This window comes from Mustela putorius, unplaced genomic scaffold (genome assembly GCF_011764305.1).
Source record: "Mustela putorius furo isolate JIRA1106 unplaced genomic scaffold, ASM1176430v1.1 tig00000698_pilon_pilon_pilon, whole genome shotgun sequence".
In the NCBI taxonomy this organism is placed as follows: Eukaryota; Metazoa; Chordata; class Mammalia; order Carnivora; family Mustelidae; genus Mustela; species Mustela putorius.
This window is the reverse complement of record NW_025421449.1, coordinates 1,070,210-1,089,899: the sequence shown is the minus strand read 5'-3', so window position 1 is coordinate 1,089,899 and position 19,690 is coordinate 1,070,210. Positions and strand designations below refer to the sequence as shown.

Here is a 19,690-nt window from a genome sequence, read left to right as displayed (position 1 = left end):
AAATGCCCCAGTTATGAAAAGTACTTGTTCAAATGAGATTTGGATAAATGGTTGAAGTATGACAAAAGATACTCTGTATATTTCTCCCTGTTGGGAAGAAGTTTGGGTGAGAGAGATGCTCTCAGAAACGTCAGTGTCCTTATTCCACAAGCAGGGCATGAAGTTAGCGAGCGAGCCTCCCCAATGAAATACTGATACCTCATGCAAAGATTCTTAGGAAATCAAATATTTTTTATTCATTTACTGGATTTCATATACCTAACAGTCCTGAAAACAACTACCCACAGTAGCAACACAAACCACATGTAAAATGAAAACAGGTGCCCCAAATGGCACCCCTCCCCGTCACACACACAACATTGAGAAACAAAATCCTACAGGTGCTGCTATAACTCACTTTAAGCATGAAAAGATTCCTGCAGGGTTGCCTGGTAACCAACCCTTCTTCATCCTGGGGCTGATACTCCGAGGTCTTTATTCGCTTTCCCTTGTCAGCATGATGAGTTAAGAACAAGTCAGATTAGATTTCCAGTTTATTACATGAATCCCTATCCTTCTCAAAGGGGTATCTGTGAGTGAGGACCCAATCTACTGCAAGCAATGGCTGAAGCATCCCAGTGGAGAGCTCAGCCAGCCAGGCCACGGGGGCAGACTGTGGACATGTTTCTAAGTCCAAAAGCCACGGGACCCAAAGCCATAGAGAACTAGCAGCTCAGGCCTCAACTGAAAAAATTGCTAAAAGGGGATTATTTCAGGCCCAAATGCTTTGATTTTACAAATTGGCCCATTTTGGGTCAAATATGCCAATCAGAAATGTCATTGAATGCCCCTGAAAACAACACCAAGTAACAAAATGCTAGAAGTACCCAAGAACCCAGGGTTCTCTTTTGGCCACCCAGAATGTGAAGTCCGCTAGAAGTTTGCCTGTTGGTCCCAGACCCCAACTCATCTGCCGGAGGAAAGGCTGGCCAGTATCCAAGGCACATCGGGCCCAAGCCCCAAGGAGTTCCTACTTCTCCTTCTGGGCCTGCTGCAACCTCTTGGCCACAGCAGTGATCAGAGCGGCTCCCTTTCCACTCCCATCTTCTGACAGTATGAGCGTCACGTCACATCGAGGAGCCAGTTCCTTCACAGTTTCCTGCAAGATCCGAGAAAAGCTATGAAAGAGAGAAAGAGAAACATCATCAGCACTTACATACATGACCAACATATTTATGAATAATTCCAAACTAGTTTGTTCCTTCCAGATTGCTTCTACAGGCTTCCCATACCACTTGATGAAGAGCTGTTTTAATTGTACCTTTTATTGAGCAACTACTAAAGCCAGAGACTATTATCGGTGTTTCACATATAGAATATACATACAAAGTGTAATAAATAACAGTTTAAAAGCAATTATTATGGGGTGCCTGGGTGGCTCAGGTGAAGCATCTGACTCTTGATTTTAGCTCAGGCCATGGTCTCATGGTCGTGAGATCGAGCCTTCCATCAGGCTCTACGCTCAGCAGAGTCTGCTTGTCCTTCTCCCTCCCCCTTGGCTCCTCTCCCTGCTCTCTCTCTCTCAAATAAATAAACAAGTAAACAAATAAACAAACAAATAAATAAATAAAAATTTAAAAAAGAAAAAAGGTATGATCATGTGGTTTTTGTCCTTTGGTCCAGTTTTGGTTTAAGAGAGAGGCTTGTTGGTACCACATCAGAAATAAGTGATTCTTGTGGAACCAAAAGTAATGAAAATGTTCTTTAACTAATTTTCCTAGAATGAGAGTCTTTCAACTGCATATTCCATAGTATATATATCACTTCATAAGCAATCCCAGCACCATGGACCAACTTAAATAAAGATGTTTATCCAGGGGTCTCATTTGAGAGGACAGGAAGTTCTGTTCCTATATCCATTTTTATTTCTATAATCCCACTTCTCTTATACCTAAAATCTCAACACTAAGGATCGACTCTCTTTTGATAAGATGGTCCATTTCCTTTAATTTTAAACTACAGATAAGCCTTAAAGTGTTAGGGTGGAGATGGGGGTGACAGAGGGAAAGCAGTGTGAAGGGCTGGTTACTGAGTCGTTCCAAAACCCTGCCTTCCAGCACATTGACCTTGGTGGTTAGATTGGCTATGGGATGTTTTCTAGTCAATCAGTTATGAATTAAGATTTTAAAAGTCCATATGATTCTAGGAAAGTAATTAACAGTTGATAGCAGACAGCACAGTAAATCAGAAAACCCCAGGTTTTTTAAAAAAAAATTGATTTCCTTTGTCTTTTTCCCATTAATAGATCAAATGAGATGTCAACAAAATAATAATAAAAACAATAATAATAATAATAAAATAAGTGATTCTAAGGGGAAAAACAAGAAGAGATAGCAGTGCATTATTTCGGATAATGAGCCATCATCGTTGGAAGAGCTAATGATCCAGAATTACGATAACAGTATGTTCGTGTATAGGTTTCAATATGATTGGAAATCTTTATAAAATTAATACTTTTTCTCTTCACCAAAACAATCTATTAAACATTAAAGAAAAATAATAGCTTTCAAAAAAAAATAACAGCTTTAATGACTGACATTTTTGTGATGTGCCATACACTCTACACACACTGTTTAACTTTGCCCTCATGACAACCTATGAGGTAGGTAAGATTTTTGTCATCGTTTTACAGATTAAGAACTGAGGCTCAGAGATGGTAAGAAACTGGGCCTAGGTCTCCCAGCTTCTAAGTGGTGGAGCCAGGATTCAAACTTACATTAATCCTTCTGTCCACTGGCTCTGAGCTAAGAAAATTATGACCTGTTCATACTTGACAAATGCTGTGTGCGGTGCAAAATACTCAGTTCTCATTGCTTCCCCGTGAGGTCTGGTGGGAGTAGTTAGAACTAGTCACATGCATTTGTGGAGCACTGGGACCTCAATCCTTATGCAGTCCTACAAGGTGGAGATTACGACTGCCTCGAGGAGCATGGGGTCCAGAGAGGACGGCGAATACTCCCACATCCTAACCACTGGGGGAGAGAGCCCTGCAGGCTCACACCTTGTCTGTTAGATAGAGTGGGGTCCATGCCCTCCCATCCCGGCCTCTCCAGCACACTCACTGCGGGTGCAGCTTGTACAGGGTGCCGTCCACTCCCACGGTGATGTTCAAGTACTCTAGCCCCTGGTCTTCCCTCCTTTTCTCCACGATGGCAGCCAGGCCAGCACCGTAGAGCTGGGCCGCCCTCCGGGACACGGCTCCGCACACCTCTTTCACCACGATGCTGTCCTCACATGTGCTGTCCAGGCCCAGCTGCTGCAGAATCCTCCTGACCTGGAGGAGGGCCAGCCGATCGCTGCGGGCAAGCAGAGCGGGACGTCAGGACCTGCTTCCCAGAGCCCTCAAACCTGCTCCACATGATTCATAACTCTGCAGCCTCCAATGCCCCAGGAGGAAGGAGGGGAAAATGATCCAAGCAATGGCTGAGTTAGCGCAGAATGCCACAGAAGCTGGGACTCAAGGAAGCCTGCAATCTGCCTCCCCAAGCCCTCGGAAGTCCCACCACCTTCCAGAAATAATGTGTGGGCACCTCTTGTGTTAGGCATGTTCAAACCTATTATCTCACTAGAAGTTCTTATTAGATTCAGCAACTAACACATCTGGTGTGCTTTTTCCGAAGAGGAATCTGAGGTTCACAGTGCTAGAGACATCCACAGAGAGTCGAGAGCAGGGATTCAAGCACCCGCCTTCTCACACCCAGTCTAACCTCTCCCACTAAGCATGGGAGCTCCCGCTACTTGGGCCCTGTTCAACTGGAGGCCAATTTTCCTTCCCCTTAACTTTTTCTAATTTTCTGTTTTTTCTTCCCGACTAGACTACGTGCTCTATGAGGATAAGACTGTATTCTGTTCTCAATAGAAACCAGCATAGGGCTGTGTACATTCAATGGGGAAGTGAATAAATTAATAAACAATGTAAAATCAGCACCTTAGTGAACAGGAACCCACCCACCGGACCATAAGCACAGAAGCACCTGCTCTGGGGACAGGCTGGCCTCAAGTCTAGACCCTGATTATCTCCCAGGGAACTTAAGGAGCTCTGACTTCCAAGCTACACAATGTAAAATTATAGCCTTGACTGTCTCAGGGAATATGTAGGGAAGACTGTTATCAAGGGAGAAAAATTGAGAAATAACCCTTCTGGCCATAGAGCAGATTCAATAGGTAAATGGTGGTGTAGTCAGATAATAGAATCCTTTGTAGATCCCAATGATGAGCTTGCATAAGAATGTTTAATGCAAATGTTCACAACATATTAAGTGAAAAAAATAGATGGTAAAATGCTATGTACCATATGATCTTGATTTGGTTTTGTTTTTGAATATTTGTCTTTGCTCAGGAAAAAAAAAAGGGCAGAAGGAAATCTATTTAGATGCTGGTATGATTATAGTAGTTCTTTCTTCCTTTTGCTTTTTTTTTTTTTTTTTAATTTAAGTAATCTCTACACCCAGGGAACCTGGGTGGCTCAGTCAGTTAACTGTCTCCTTCAGCTCAGGTCATGATCTCAGGGTTCTGAGATAGAGCCCTACATTGGGCTCCCTGGTCAGTGGGGAGTCTGCCTCTCCCTCTCTCTGTTCATGCTCTGTCTCTCTTTCTCTTTCTCTCTCAAATAAATAAATAAAATCTTTTTTTAAAAAAAGTAATGTCTGTCTATACCCAACATTGGGAATTGAACTCACAACCACTAGACCAAGAGTCACATGCTCTTCCGACTGAGCCCAGCCAGGTGCCCCTTCCTTTTGCTTATGAATGAGTAATATTTGTATAGGATGAAAAAAAGTGGATTTTTTTTCAGTATATAAAATAACAAAACCTGAAATTCTTTCCACAGTTTGGCCATCACAGTTAACCCAGCTCACCTAGTTCACCTAGCCCATTAGTTTACCTAGCTCACCTAGTTCACCTAGCCCATCACAGTTTACCTAGTTTACCTAGCTCACCTAGCCCATCACAGTTTACCTAGTACTTTCATGTACATTCCCCTACTTGACCATTGATTGGGTCGATCATTGGGGTTAAGCAGTAGAGCATTTATCCTCTATAATGAAAGAAATTGTCATCCAGAGAGGTAAAGCGACTTGCCCCAGCTCACACAGCACAAGCAATCTTAAACTCAGTCTCGGAGGTAAGCCCAGGATTCCCCCCAAGGTCCCTGGTACATCCATTGGACAATGTGCTTTGAAATGGGCCACAGTGCACATAGCACCTCCCATTCCCAACTGGCACGACATTGGATATGATTTTTATTCCATGAAGTTTAAAAATACATAAAATACCTAGAAACTGGAAATCATAGCATCCAAAGCAGACGCCTTTGGTGTGCCAGAAGCAAATATTCCTAGAGGCATATAGGTCCTGCTAACTTACTCTTGTCCAGGGACATCTTCCTTTGTACTCAGGCAAAAAAAAAAAAAGGCAAAGATAGTCCATCTGCTTATCTCTTGCACAGGAGGAAGAAACCATTTGCCCCCCGCAGCAAAAGAAGATCCTCTGATCATCAAAGGTGATGACTTTTAACTTTGAATCTCATGGGTTGAAGCCAGACCAAAAAAATTCATAAATAAAAGGATGCTGGGTATCTGCTGATCAACATTTCTGAAAACACAAAATTGCTGCTGCTGTTACTGATTCTACCTCCATCTCCTTAGACAGCAAGATCTGCTCTGCAGAGTTCTCTCATTAAGTACACTGCTTTCACTTCTAAAGAGTTTTCCTTGTCTCCCAAAGTGGTATTTGGCTTGCTGGCATCTGGCCATAAAGACCAGTAAAATTAACTGAATGAATGCAAATTGACAGAAATTCCAAATACAAAATCTCTAATAAGAACCAGTGCTGGTAGGAAAAGCAGCGAAACCAACACATTTGTACATCACTGGTGGTAGTGGAAACCAGAACTATCTTTTTAAAAGTGTGTCCATAGGGAAATGCTTCTTTTAACCAAATGCTTCTACTCCTAAGGAAATAATTTGTGAGATGCAAATGATAACACAAGAAGAATAATTATGGTATTGCTCAGAATTGCAGAAATCCATAAATTATAAGCTAGACATCTTATATTAAAGGGAAAGTTTAGTAAATTACAGTACAGCAATATCATGTAACATCACGCAGCTATTTAAAATGATAATTATACCAAAGAATTGAGAGGAGGAAGTTTCTCTTTCTAGAAGTATTCCAGCTAGAAAATGCCGGACTATTAGCATTAACTTACCTTCATTTTACAATCACAGATCTAGGCAATGAGCATCAATGACTGCTAACAACATAAAAGAGACAGAGACAGAAAATTCAATGCCACCTATGACATATTCTTGTCCAAACTTCAACACTGAATCTAACCAGGCATCTCGGTCTTCTTGTGAGTTTCCAAGAAATACAAGGGAGAGAAAAATGCTAAAAGTGAAATCAGCAAAATCTAGAACACAGGAAACTTCTAGGATACAGTTTCCTCATCAAATGTACTCCAAGGGGAAACAAAAGGAGAAATCTATACATTAAAAGAGATTTTTAAAAGACATATCAACCAGCTGCACCGTATGGACCTTGTTTGGATATGGACGCAAACAAATGAACTGTAAAAACATTATTTTTAGGCAATCTGGAAAATAGAAACACTGGCAGGATATTAATTAATTAATCCAGCTTGGGGGTGGGAAAAGCAAGAGTATATTAATGGACTGAGTCTGGCTGTGAGTTGATCATTGTTGAAGGTGGTGATGCAAACATTAGAATCATTTTACCATTCCCTCACTCTTATATATGTTATAATTTTTCATAATAAAAAATAAAATAGAAAACCAGAATTATAATGGAAAATTGTCATGTACAAACACTAAGTAAATAATATATAGAATGATATGTGTGCTATGATTGTAATTACTAAAATATGTTTACACATATTGAAAAACTTGGAAGGGAATATGCAAAAATCAAAACAGTTATAGTTAGTCGCAAGCACATGGGTGATTTTTTAAAAGTTTTTTTTTTTTTTCATATTATGGACACATCACCTTTTCAGAAACAAAAAAGGATCAGTTTTTTCAGCCTAAGCTAACCCCTATGTTATCAGTTTGGTAAGCTCAGGGCCTTGGCATGCGACGGGCGCTTTGACTGTGTGCTATGATTCTTCATGCTGCTAGAGAGACAGAGCAGCTCCAGAAAGAAACCTTTTGCCCAGCCAGGCCCTTCATGTCTTTATTTTTAAATCTCAAGTCTGCTGGACCCCAGCCTGACAGCAGCACATTCCAGTGAGGGCCTCTCACACGAGCACATGAACTTGATCCCACATTACCTTTCAATCTGAGACAGGAACTTGGTTTCAAAGATGCCCCTGGTCCGGAGACGCTCTGAAATCTGCCCACGGAAGAGGAGACCCTGCTTGGTCAGGTCAATCAGGATCTGCCGCACAATCTCCCCCAGGTACATTCCACTTGTCATTTTCTCATATCTGTTTGGAGAATAGGGATAAGCAGGAAAGTATGAGCAGGAAAATCAGCCCTGGTGAGTGGTTCACGAAAGGACCATGGGTCTGGGTATGGAAGGTAGACCACTGGCATCCAACAGCCGCCTGGTTTGGGATGGTACAGAGTGGGCAGTAGGCCCAGAGAAGGGCAATGCAGAAGTCTGCACGATGTGAGACAGCCAGTCTTTGGAGCCCTGTGGACCGGGAGGAAGGCAGGTCCCCGCACTGCCCCATGCTGGGCACAGGAGCAAGTACTGTGAGCCATCATCTGTAAAACAGACAACAAAAGCCTGATCCTGCAAGAGTGTTGGGAGGCCAGCATCTGGTCCACAGCGGGCACTGAGTGAGTTCCTTTCCAGGTTCCAGAGCCAGTTCTCCCTGGCTTTGTGTTATGAATCTGGTTTACTAGATCCCCTTCGGCTTTGCATTTGAAGAAATCTGTTCCATTAGAGATTCTGCTCTGTGAAATACTATACTTAAACTCCACACACCAGGAGATCTTGAACATGTTAGAAGGGAGCCAAACCCCCCTTTTAAACCAGGCTGTGAGCTCCCTGAGGGAAGAAACAAGAGGAGAAGGGACTTTGTAACCAGCAGGCCCTGACCAGGCACTGACCAGGCACTGCGCACAGGCTGGTGAGACAGTGTCACTAACAGTGATGAGGTGCTGGGCTGCCTAGGTGCCTCAGCCGGTTAAGCTTCTCCCTTTGGTTCAGGTCATGATCCCAGGGTCCTGGGATTGAGTCCCACATTGGGCTCCTTGCTCAGCAAGAAGCCTGCTTCCCTCTCCGACTGCTGTTCCCCCTTGTACTCTCTCTCTCTCTCTTTCTGACAAATAAATAAATAAAATCTTAAAAAAAGAAGAAGGCGGCACTTGCCCCTTAAGAAGAGCCATGATACTCAAATGTCCCAAGTTGGGATTCAGAGATAAGGTCCCTTCTTTTTGGAGCAAGCCCTGGTTCAGCTGAGCTCCCCACAGCTCATCTTCCTCCTAGCTACAAAGACTAGTGCTAAAGGAAGGCCAAGGATGATTAAGGCTAGCGCTGGCCTTCCCCAGGCATCTCCTTGTATGGATACTTGGTTCTTGGTTCCACAGCTACAAGGTATCTGTGGCCCACATATCCCATTACATTTCCTATCTGTTCAACTTCCCCACTGGGATATCATCATCATGATAAATCTATATTTTCATCTTATTTTATATACTAAGACACTGAGCTTCATTATGACAAAGACCATATGGCCTCATAGTAAAACATTTACAATCTGGTCCTTTACAGAAAAAGTTTGCCAACACCTGCTGTCATGGAAGGGCCTGAGTTAATTATCAATTCCTAGCACGTTTCTTCTACCCCTACCTGCCTCTTTCTCTTTTCCTTGAGAAGCTAGACGAGAACACAAGCAAAAATGTACTCATTTTTTTTTAAAAGAATCATTTGTTGGTTTCCCTATTTTTGGTACGGCTAGTAATGGGAATCTCTCTCCCCAGTGACTGTGGCCCCTGGTGGGACATGACATCATGACTGAGAACCAGTGCTCCCATCTGCCACCCGCTGTCACTTCTCTACCCCCAGAACAACAGAGGTCACCAACCTGGTAGCAGCCCTTGAAAGGCTGAGGATGTTGACCTCTAGGATGTCCTAGAAGCCCACCCTGAGCAGGCCCACTGAATCAGCATGCCCCTGCCCTGTAACATTTGGCCCACAGTGAGTAAACTTGGTGACTGTGTTTAAATCACTTCCAAAGCCACCCTAGACCTTATGGTACCTTATGGTAATTAGAAAAAGTCACCCCTTCTTTCTACTCCTTGGAAACTTGTCCTGTATTTTGCTTTTGTTCCAATAAAACCCATCACTGACCTCTGATGGGGACGTATAATTAAAATACAATGCTATAGCGGCTACGATATGAATGTAGTACCCCTCCCTCGGTCTGATAAAGTCATACAGTGCACACCCTGCTTACATATACACACTGGCCCTCCTCACCTCTGTTTGCCAGGGTTCAAGGACCCCTCATCCACCTCCTTGTCATACTGGGTCCGGATGTCATCTAAGCAGCCATTATCTCCAAATCCCCCCCATTCTGTGTTAATGCACATCTTCCCTTCGTCCTCCTCCAGCAGTTCGATGTTCCTCATCTCCTCCATGTAACACATGTTGCTGCCTGTTCCTGAAAGGAATCATGAAGGGACTTTAGTCTCAAGAGACATCCCCAGGCCCTAAAGAGGCAGAGGAGGGCAGTAGAGAGGAATTTAGGCTTGGAGTCAGATACGACTGGGTGTGAATTCCAGCTTTACCCTCACAGCACAGGGATTACAGGCAAGAATCTCATCTTTCAGAGGTCCATCTTCTTCATCTATAAAAAGGAAGTAATCCCTGCCTTATAGGGTTGTTCTAAAGAAAACAACAAGATGCTTCCTCCACACAGTATGTGGTACAAGAGAGGACACCATCCTCCCCCTCCTCCTCACCATTGCATCGGATCATCTCTTTCCTATCCTCACCATTACTGTGAAGCTACAGGCACCCAAAATGGGCTCCCAAGTAGTCATACTTAGCAGCCAGAGCTAGAAGGGACCATGAGGTATTATCTAGTCTTGGAGATATAAACATTGGTGTCTGTGGCCACCTTCTCTCTCCTTTGCCCCTGACCTGATCTCAGAACTATTCTCAGTGCAACAGTCCAGGCAACTATTATGTTCAATCAAACAAGTCTCACCCCATTGCCCTCGTAATTCTAGCCTGACCCCTACCACAGATGAAGAAACTCAAGTCCAGGCAGAGTGAGTAACCTGTCCATCATCACCAAGTGGATAAGAGTTCCAGTGAGATGAAACCTCTTAGCTGGCCTTGGAAGCATCTCACTATATCCCCATCTCCTTGTTCTACCCACTGCTCCCCTTCAGGAAGCCCAGACAGACAACTGGAACAAATTTCCCTGATTCTTTCATGACTAACCTGTGCCTGTCAGTTGCAATGCTCATCGCCTCTGTCTTTACCAGTTCAAACCTTACCCATCTCCTTGCCAATTAGAAAGTCAGCCCTCTGAAATCCATCCTTGCCCTTAATCACTGCCAGAATTCTCTCAAAGTCCCCTCAAATGCCTCTATCACATGTCAGGCCACCCCCTTCCCTTCTAGGTTTCTTTCCAGCTCTTCCCCGTCCTCATGCCCACAGCCAGAAGAAGTCAGCTAACAGAGGAAATGTACATCAGAGCTGCATGGAAATCAGCCCCAAGCCAAGAGCGGTCTCTTTCTACTCCAGATAATCTGCCCCCAACCCCTAATTTAAAAATCTCGTCTTTCTGTGTCATTCTCCTTCCTCAACAAAAGGACAATGTTGGCTTAGGGCTCTTAAGGAGAAAGATACTAAGTAAAGTCTTAGAAATTAGGAAACCTGGACTCCTGATCTTAACTTCATCTCTGCCACGGACAAAGCTGGCTTTAGAGCATCTGTGTAATGGAACAATGTTCCATCCACGCCAGCCCCACCCCTGGCCCAGCTCCACACCATGTAAAAAGGAAACCACCAGAAGATCAGACATGAGTAGTCTAATGGGACATGCCTGACCACTTACCTGCAATCAGGCCAATCTCACAATTAGGATCTTCATGGCCGCAGGTCATCATGGTCCCCACTGTGTCATTCACAACTGCAACTATGTCCAGGTCGAACTCCTGCAAAGGAAGCAGCCATACTGTAAAGTTGGGTGTGCACACCAGGTAGTCTCAGGAGGGGTGTATCAGCCCAAGGGGGGCACAGGGTGGCAGAGCAAAGGGGCCTGGGAAAAGGCGCAAGGTCAGGCATGAGCCTCAACACTGTAACATACATTTCTCCTCTTGATGGCTTCCCTGAGCATGTCCACCATGTCTTCCCCTTCACAGTCAGTGGCCTTGAAGCCTTTGGTCCACTCAATGAGTGTTGCCTGAAAGAGAGGAGGAGAAATTCATTTGAGCAACCGTTTGCTGGGACCACTGCCCAACCTCAGCATCAGAAAGATGCAAAGTGCTGTGGTCGGCTGCTTGTCACTAGGCCTGGGTCATCGTGATTCCATGTTTAATTCAGCCAAGGACAGATGAAGATGTGATTAAAGTTAAAAGCTACAACATATCCATCAAAGCATGGTTCCACAGTGAAAAACTAGAGGCAGCCTATCGTTCTAATGATAGAGATCTATTATCTTGTGCATGAATATAGAAAATATTAAACAGTCATAAAAAATCAGGCTGTCAGAGAACAGTGAACGTTAGAGAAAGATGGTCACCACACACTGTAAAGTGAACACACACTAAACAAATACAGATATTATTCTTTTAAAAAACACACAGACACATGCATGCATGCACACACACACATTCATATCTAGAAAAAGGTATGCAACAATGCCTATCCCAGGAAGTTGACAAGGGTTCTCTCTGGGTTCAAGATTATGGGTGCCTTTTAGTCTTTCCTTTTTGGGTGTCCATATTTTCTAGTTTTCCCAAAGTTCGCTTGTATAATTTTTACAATATTGAGAAAAAGTATTTTTCATTTTTAAAAGATTTACTGTATTTATTCACGAGAGACAGAAAGAGAGAGGCAGATGGAGAAGCAGGCTCCCTGCTGAGCAGAGAGCCCGATGCAGGACTCGATCCGAGGACCCTGGGATCATAACCTGAGCCGAAGGCAGATCTGAGCCACCCAGGCACCCTATTTTTCATTTTTTAAGAGAAAGCCCAAGTTTACACTCCTAGCCAGAGGTGGAGTTAGTCTAGTCTCAGACTCTGCAGCCTGAGCTGGAGGTGGGGTGAGGGCACGTCTAGCTGGGGTGTCTAGGCCAAGAGAGCTGCTGGGGTGGGAGCAGGAGTGAACAGCTCTGACGGCAGTGCCCTCACCCCCATGGGCTAGATGGCCATCTCACCCTGGGCCTCTTAGCCCTGGTTTCCCTCCTTCTCTCCAAGTCCTTGGGGAGTTCGGCTCCCTTGTCCCTTCACTGATGGATGTATGCAGAACACCAGAGATTCAACACCCACAGTTGAAAATGTTGCTGTTACACAAAAAATAATATATTTTTAAAAGTCTTTCTTTTTTCTCCCTAGCCATCAGTGGCTTTGCTCCCAGCTGTCCATCTGTCTACCCCTCCCTCTTAACAGAGTATCCATGAACCTGTCAGAACTCCTGGAAGAGGCCTCGAGACCCAGTATCCTGGGTCAGGAAGAGCTGCTGTGCCTGGGAGTTCATTGATCATTCAGGACTGTGGACAGCTGCACACAGCTGTGTTAATGGTATATTAATTTTTAATGGCAGCAGTCATACAGTAATATGTTGCCCTTGTAAAAAATTAAAGTGTTACTGGTAAGGACAAAGTCCCCATCCCCCCAGTCTGAGAGGTAACCTCTACTCTCAGGCTGATAGGACTCCCTCCAGACCTCTTTCTCTCCGTTTACGTTATGTTAAAATAAATTCACACTGTGTGTGGACTAGTGGAAATTGGTTTTCTTACTTAATAATGTGTCTTCTAGACCTTTCCAGGTCAGTTCATGTGGATCTGCCCCATGTCTTCCCCGAGCAGAATATTCCTCAAATATAATTGCGTAGAAATAAAGAATACTTGTGAAATAAGTACTATTTTTATCTCCAGTTTTTAAATGAGGAAACCAAGGTCCGGAGAGGTTAAACAATTTGCCCAGGGTCATTCAGTCAGTAAGTGGAGAAGCCAAGATTCAGCTTCCAGACCCACGCTCACGCTCTGTTCCTCCCAGTCCGGTGGGTAGCATCCGCGAAGCACTTAGAACCGTGTCCGGCACTGAGCACCACTACGTGTGTGCCTGGTAAATGCAGATCAAGGAAGTAATTCCTTCTGATGGCTCTGCCAGTGTCTTCAGTCACCCTCTGCTGCCATGGGAGCTATTTCTCATGTTTCATTATTAAAAGGGGTGCTGTAGTGAACATCCTTGATCACTTCTTCTCAGCACATGTTTGAAAAATGGAATCTTGAGAAATGGATATTCTGGCTCTTAGCCTTTTTAATTTTAAGAGAGCTAGGTGTGTGACCAGATATTTCAGCCTTTTAAACCCCTGTCTCCCCATTCTCTGATTTAATTAGGGCAGGAAGGAGCTGCTGGCATGGGTGTTTCCATGGTGTTCTCAGAGCCCTGAAGAGATCTGTTCCCGTTCTGATTTTGTACCAACCCATCAGACAAGACCAGTGTGGCTCAAGCTTCTCATATTCAAAATGCGATGGGATAGAGAAGAGAGTGGAATGCGTACAACAAGGACATTATTTCTTGACTTGCAGGTTTTAATTATATATATAGGTGTATTGTGTATTACAGCCAAGATGGTTTCAGGACATTGGTTTTGGGTGCTGGTCTCCCCCAGAGGCAAAATGCAAGAGCCTGGGCTCTCACACCAGTGTCCTGGATTGGAACCTTCCACCACAGTTTATAGATGTGGCAACTTGGACAACTGACTTAACCTCTCTGAGCCCCTGTTTTACTTTCCCACAACACAGTGATTAAAAATAGTGTGTATAGGGGCGCCTGGGTGGCTCAGTGGGTTAAAGCCTCTGCCTTCAGCTCAGGTCATGATCCCAGGGTTCTGGGATCGAGCCCCACATCCCTGCTCAGCAGGGACCCTGCTTCCTCCTCTCTCTCTCTCTGCCTGCCTCTCTGTCTACTTGCAATCTCTATCTGTCAAATAAATAAACAAAATCTTTAAAAAAAAAACCTAGTGTGTATAAATGTAGTGATCCAAAGGGGCACGTGCACCCAAATGTTTATAGCAGCAATGTCCGCAATAGACAAACTATGGAAAGAGCCTAGATGTCCAACAACAGATGAATGGATAAAGAAGATGTGGGGGGTGTGTATATATATATATATATATATAACGGAATACTATGCATCCATCAAAAGAAATGAAATCTTGCCATTTACAATGATGTGGGTGGAACTAGAGGGTATTACGCTGAGTGAAGTAAGTCAGTCAGAGAAAGACAATTATCATATGATCTCCCTGATATGAGAAATTTGAGAGGCAGGGCAGGAGGCCATGGGGGTAGGGAGGGAAAAATGAAACAAGATGGGACTGGGGAGGGAGACAAACCATAAGAGACTCTTAACCTCAGGAAACAAACAGGGTTGCTGGGGGGTGGGGAGTAGGAGGGATGGGGTGGCTGGTTCTGGACATTGGAGAGAGTATGTGCTTGGTGAGTGCTGTGAATTGTGTAAGAATGATGAATCACAGACCTGTACCCCTGAAGCAAGTAATATATTATATGTTAATTTTTTTAAAGTAAAAAAAAATAGTGTGTATACATACAAGGAACTATTTCCTAAAGGTGAAAATAGAACATAAGAAATGGAAAACATGATGGGGCGCCTGGGTGGTTCAGTGGTTTAAGCCTCTGCCTTCAGCTCAGGTCATGATCTCAGGGTCCTGGGATCGAGCCCCACATCGGGCTCTCTGCTCAGCAGGGAGCCTGTTTCCCCCTCTCTCTCTGCCTGCCTCTCTGCCTACTTGTGGTCTCTCTCTGTCTATCAAATAAATAAATAAATATCTTTAAAAAAAAAAAAAGAAAGAAAGAAAGAAATGGAAAACATGAAATAGTTCAAAGGCTTGGTTACGTTTCCTCAGCCCCAGACCCTGTGAGAGTCTTCTCGGGGAGGAGGGAAGCGCGCCAGGCTGCCTCCAAGTCTGCAGGGCTGTCCCACCTTGTCGATGCTTGTCTGTCGGCAGGGAAAGGAGAACGTGAAGCCCAGAGGCAGCTGGGCTCCCTTGAGGCCCATGTAGTCCAGGAAATCGGCGATGCACTGCACAATGTGGTCGAACAGCTGTGGGGAAAAAGGGGCAGTCGTTCCTGGCCAACAGCAACACAGGGCAGTGGGGCGGCAGGCCGGCATCCCAGGGTGTGGAACTCCCCCAACCCGCCTATACCTCCTCGCCAGTGCCCTGCATGATCTCCAAGGGGATGGCAAAGATCTTGTTGTACATTCGCACCGACCTCCGTCCACTTCTGATCTTTACCAGGAGGACCCGGAAGTTGGTTCCCCCCAGATCCAGGGCCAGGAACTTTCCTTTCTCTGAGGGGGGAAAAAGTGGGCGCTGAGTTCCTCCAGCATGCACAGAGCAGGGGCTGGTGTGGAGGCACTGAGAGGAAGAGGAGCTGCCGACCCAGAGCCGACTCGGAGCCTTCTCCTTGGGGGCCCCCGAGCCAGAGGAGAGTGGCAGTCCCCCAGCGCAGCCTCCAGGCCCTGGAAAGCACTTTGAGCCTGTCCAAGGCCAGTCCGCTTTTCTTGTTACCTGGTAGAGGCTGCATATGATGCTTAAGCTTAAGGAGCCTCTGAAGGCGAATCCAAGTCAGGCTACACTGACCACAGTGAAATCTGGGGGATGTTTCCATCCTGTCTCTATGGCCTACAGGAGTTATTCCCCATGAGCATGAAAGAGTTCTTCCTGCCCCCTGCTTCTCCCACGTGTGGATTCCCACACCTGCTCCTGACCCACAAGAAGCCATGTCAAGGCCAGCCCCCCATTACCATCCAGGGCCACTCCAACAGTATCTATCTCTCATTTCTCTAACATGGTGGAGCATCAGAGCCTGTCCTATATGACCTTTCACCTTGCCCTCTGCCTCCCTCATTCTGTTCTGTCCTCACTGTTCATTCTGCTGGTTCCTGAATTTGCTAAAGACAGCACTCCCAGCCAGCCCTAAAGCCTTCTCCCCATTTTCTTCGTAGCCCCTGCTGCTACAGGGCCTCATATGGTGTTTGTCTATTGTCTGCAAGCCCAACAGAACGTAGGCTCCACAAGGGTAGGGACTGTGTTTCCTTCCCCGTGCTATCACCAGGCCTGGACCAGAGCCTGACATTTAGTAGGTGCTTAATGGAACTTTGACAAATGAAGGCAGGGGCACCTGGCTGGCTCAGTCGGTTAAGCATCTGCCTTCAGCTCAGCTCATGATCACAGAGTCCTGAGATCGAGCCCTGCGTCAGGCTCCCTGCTAGGCAGGGAGTCTGTCTCTCTCTGCTCCTCACCCCACTCTCATGCTCTCTCTCTCTCTCACTCTTTCTCAAATAAGTAAAATCTTTATTTAAAAATTATAATTAAAAAACGAAGGCAGAAGGATGAAAAGGACGAAAGAATAAACACTTGAACACTGTCTTTTATGCTCTTAGTTTCTTTCCCATGTAGACTCGAAGGATATTGGCTCTGGAAAGATCTCTGTTGCTGAGAGTCCCCAAGTGCAGCTGTGCGACCCTGAGGATGCCATCTGACCTCTCTGAGTCTCCGTTTTGGCAGCAATAAAATGGGAATCATTTTTTTCTTTGTGAAACATCCCAAGTGGTTCTGAGGATGAGATGAAATTAAAGATTCCAAAACAAAGTACAAGACCTAGAGCATTTTACAAAGGTCATTATTTCTAAGTGAGGCCCCTGAGGTTCAGAGAGGTGAAGTCAGTTGTCTCAAGAAGAGTCCACCTTGTGTCGTGGCTCCTCTTGGCTGAGCACAGAGAAGAATCAAGCGTCAGAAAAGTCAGGGGCAGAAAGCAATGAGAGCAGAGAGGAAGAGCCAAGCCCTGGGAGAGGAGAGGCAGGGTAGCAGGCAGGAGACAAGCCAGACAAGTCCAAGTGTCCAGATGGCAGCTCCGAGGGCAAAGCCTGGGCTTCCGTCGCCAGCAGCATGATGTACACGCCATGTTCTCAGCTACGCAGACACACGTGTGACCTCACTAGGGTATTTGTCCATTGCAAATGCCCAGGATCCACCAAGGCAAATAGAATCACTGTACTGACTTTCTACCCTACTCCCCCTCCCTCCATTACAGACATGAATACAAGGCTTTTAAAACTAAAATCCTGAGGTGCCTAGATGGCTCCATCAGTTAAGCATCTGCCTTTGGCTCAGGTCATGACCCCAGGGTCCTCGGATTGAGTCCTGAGTTGGGCTCCCTACTGAGTGCGTAGTCTGCTTCTCTCTCTCCCTCTCTCCTTCTCCCCTGCTCGTCCTCTCTCTTCCTCTCTCAAAGATATAAAATCTTTTTAAAAATTTTTTTTTAAAAATTAAAGCCTAACTGGATTTAAGGAGTTTGGGCGGGAGCTCTGATCGTGGCCCACCTGTGCCATCCGGCATCCCGCAGACATAGGTAGGCAGCATCTTGACGGTGGCCGTCAGGTGGGTGTCCTTTCTCAGCCCGTTCTCGAACTCTGTCCGCATCTTGCCCTGCACATCCTTGAGCTGCTCTGGAGTCAGCCGGAACAGAGCCAGCACATGGTCAATCTGCTTCCGTTGGGCCTGTACACGGGAGGCTACTGCGGTCACCATGGCAGCCCCCTTGGTGCTGCCGCTCTCCGACAAGAGGAAGCGGACGTCACAGTTCGGGACCAGTCTCCTTACCACCTTGTGCAGTCGCTTCGGGTATCTGAAGTCAGGGGCGACAGCAAAATGTGTAACAACCATAAAGGCCCAGGCCTGGCCAGTGGGGATAGACATAGGTGCGGAATGGGGGTCCTGAGCCGTCTTTCTGGGCTGGGCCCAACCCTTTAGTTACCGAATGATGGGGAGGCAAGGGGCTGACTGGGGGGAAGGGCTAGGGCAGCTAGGCTGGTGAAAGGGACTCTTGGAGGCTCAAAGAAGTGGTTAGTTTATTCATCACTAATATTTCAATAAGTAGGGCATGTCTGCACATACTGTATTAGCCGAGAATCATCTGCGTCCAAAGGGGAAGGGTCCTTTCCCCAGCTCTTTCCAGCATATACCTGCCTGACTCCCAAAACCACCTCTGTCAGCCAGAGGGGCTCTCCCACTCCCTCCTCCTGGGAAATTCTCATTTCCCTGCACTTTCCTACCGTATCCTTCCTGTGAACTTGGCAACCTCTGCCCTTCAGATCTTTCCCCATCTATAACTTGAGTGTATTTTATTTTCCAACCTCAGTAGGTATTCAATAGTAATAGATAGCTGGATGGATAGATGGACAGATGGATAAGTGTCTGGGTGAACGCCCTTCTAGTCAGATGTAGCAGAGCATTTCTTTAAGAACAATCCCCCCAAAATAACCTAGCTAGAGGCATACGGTCTCTCCTTCTCCTGGAAACTCAGTAGCAGGAGGAGGTGGTTGGCTCCAGCCCCACAGAAAAGCAGCACAGTTCGGAGAGCGTGCTGGGTCTCTGTTTGGGGGTGGAGGGAGTGGGGCGCAGGCAGTACTCACTGAGGGTGTATCTTGTAGAGTGTGCCGTCCACGCCCACCGTGGTCCGGAGCCTCACCAGCTTCTTGTTCTCCCGCAGGCGTGTCAGGATGGCGGCCAGGGTCGTGGCGCAGAGGTTGGCTGAGCGGAAGGAGACGATGGTGCAGACGTGCTGCACAGCGATGCAGTCGGCCTCCGAAGGCTCCAGGCCCAGATCTGTCAGGATCTCTCTGGTATTGGCAAGGCCTTCCTTATACCTGGCCAGGGGACGGCAATGAGAGGCCACAGTTCGCCATCCCATGGAAGTCCCCTAGAGAACCAGCTTTCCCGCCTCTCCAGATTGTGAAAACAAGCAAGCTGGCACATCGTGATATAATAATGAAAACCGTATCAACAATGATCATAGCGGCCACCGTTCACTGAGCTGTCACAATGTGCCGGGCACTCGTCTGAAGATCTGACAGGCGTAGAGTGGGGTACTTGTCCCCAGTCACAGAGCTAGGTAGTGCAAGGGTCAGGATTTGACCTGACTCTACTATTCTGCCTTCCACAGAAACTCAGTCTCTGCCATGCTCTGCACAAATGGATTCTAGGAGTCAGAGGCCACTTTGCAGAGCTCAGAATCTAAACTGATTGCAAAGCTCAGGCCAGTGCCAGGGTTTCTAAGCCTGCAGAACAGGACCCTGAGTGGACTGGAGGCAGTCGCCTTCACCAGCCATCTCCTCATTGCAGGGACCTCTGTGTGAGGCCTCAAGTCATCAAAGCCAAGGCCAGTCCCCAAAAGTACCAAGTACTTGTTATAGCAGGAGCTCTTAGACATGCATGGTCACTAATGGGCCAAAGGATGCCCAATTTTATAAGCAAAATTGAGTACAAACATGCATTTTTGTGGTAAAGGGTCCAGAATTTGAATTAGATCCTCAAAGGGATCTGGGACCCCAAAAAAGTTTTAAGTCACCACTTCAGGTGGTGAAGGCAGGAGGAAGAAGGCAGCAAAATATAAGAAAGGCATAGGCCTCCA

General features: G+C 46.0%; 1 protein-coding gene across 1 annotated transcript in view; it reads right to left on the bottom strand.

Moving 5' to 3' along the window:
• Positions 1 to 210: 210 nt before the first annotated feature.
• Positions 211 to 19,690, bottom strand: part of HKDC1 (hexokinase domain containing 1) — a 41,336-nt gene continuing 21,856 nt past the window's right edge. Inside the window, exons 9-18 of the mRNA XM_004769545.3 lie at positions 18,693 to 18,926; positions 17,601 to 17,905; positions 15,421 to 15,566; positions 15,198 to 15,317; positions 11,333 to 11,428; positions 11,081 to 11,180; positions 9,490 to 9,673; positions 7,331 to 7,486; positions 3,102 to 3,335; positions 211 to 1,157 (exon numbers count right to left, since the gene is read on the bottom strand). Coding sequence (XP_004769602.1) covers positions 1,010 to 1,157; positions 3,102 to 3,335; positions 7,331 to 7,486; positions 9,490 to 9,673; positions 11,081 to 11,180; positions 11,333 to 11,428; positions 15,198 to 15,317; positions 15,421 to 15,566; positions 17,601 to 17,905; positions 18,693 to 18,926 — 1,723 coding nt within the window. The 3' untranslated portion in view covers positions 211 to 1,009. The remainder of the gene's footprint in view (positions 1,158 to 3,101; positions 3,336 to 7,330; positions 7,487 to 9,489; positions 9,674 to 11,080; positions 11,181 to 11,332; positions 11,429 to 15,197; positions 15,318 to 15,420; positions 15,567 to 17,600; positions 17,906 to 18,692; positions 18,927 to 19,690) is intronic.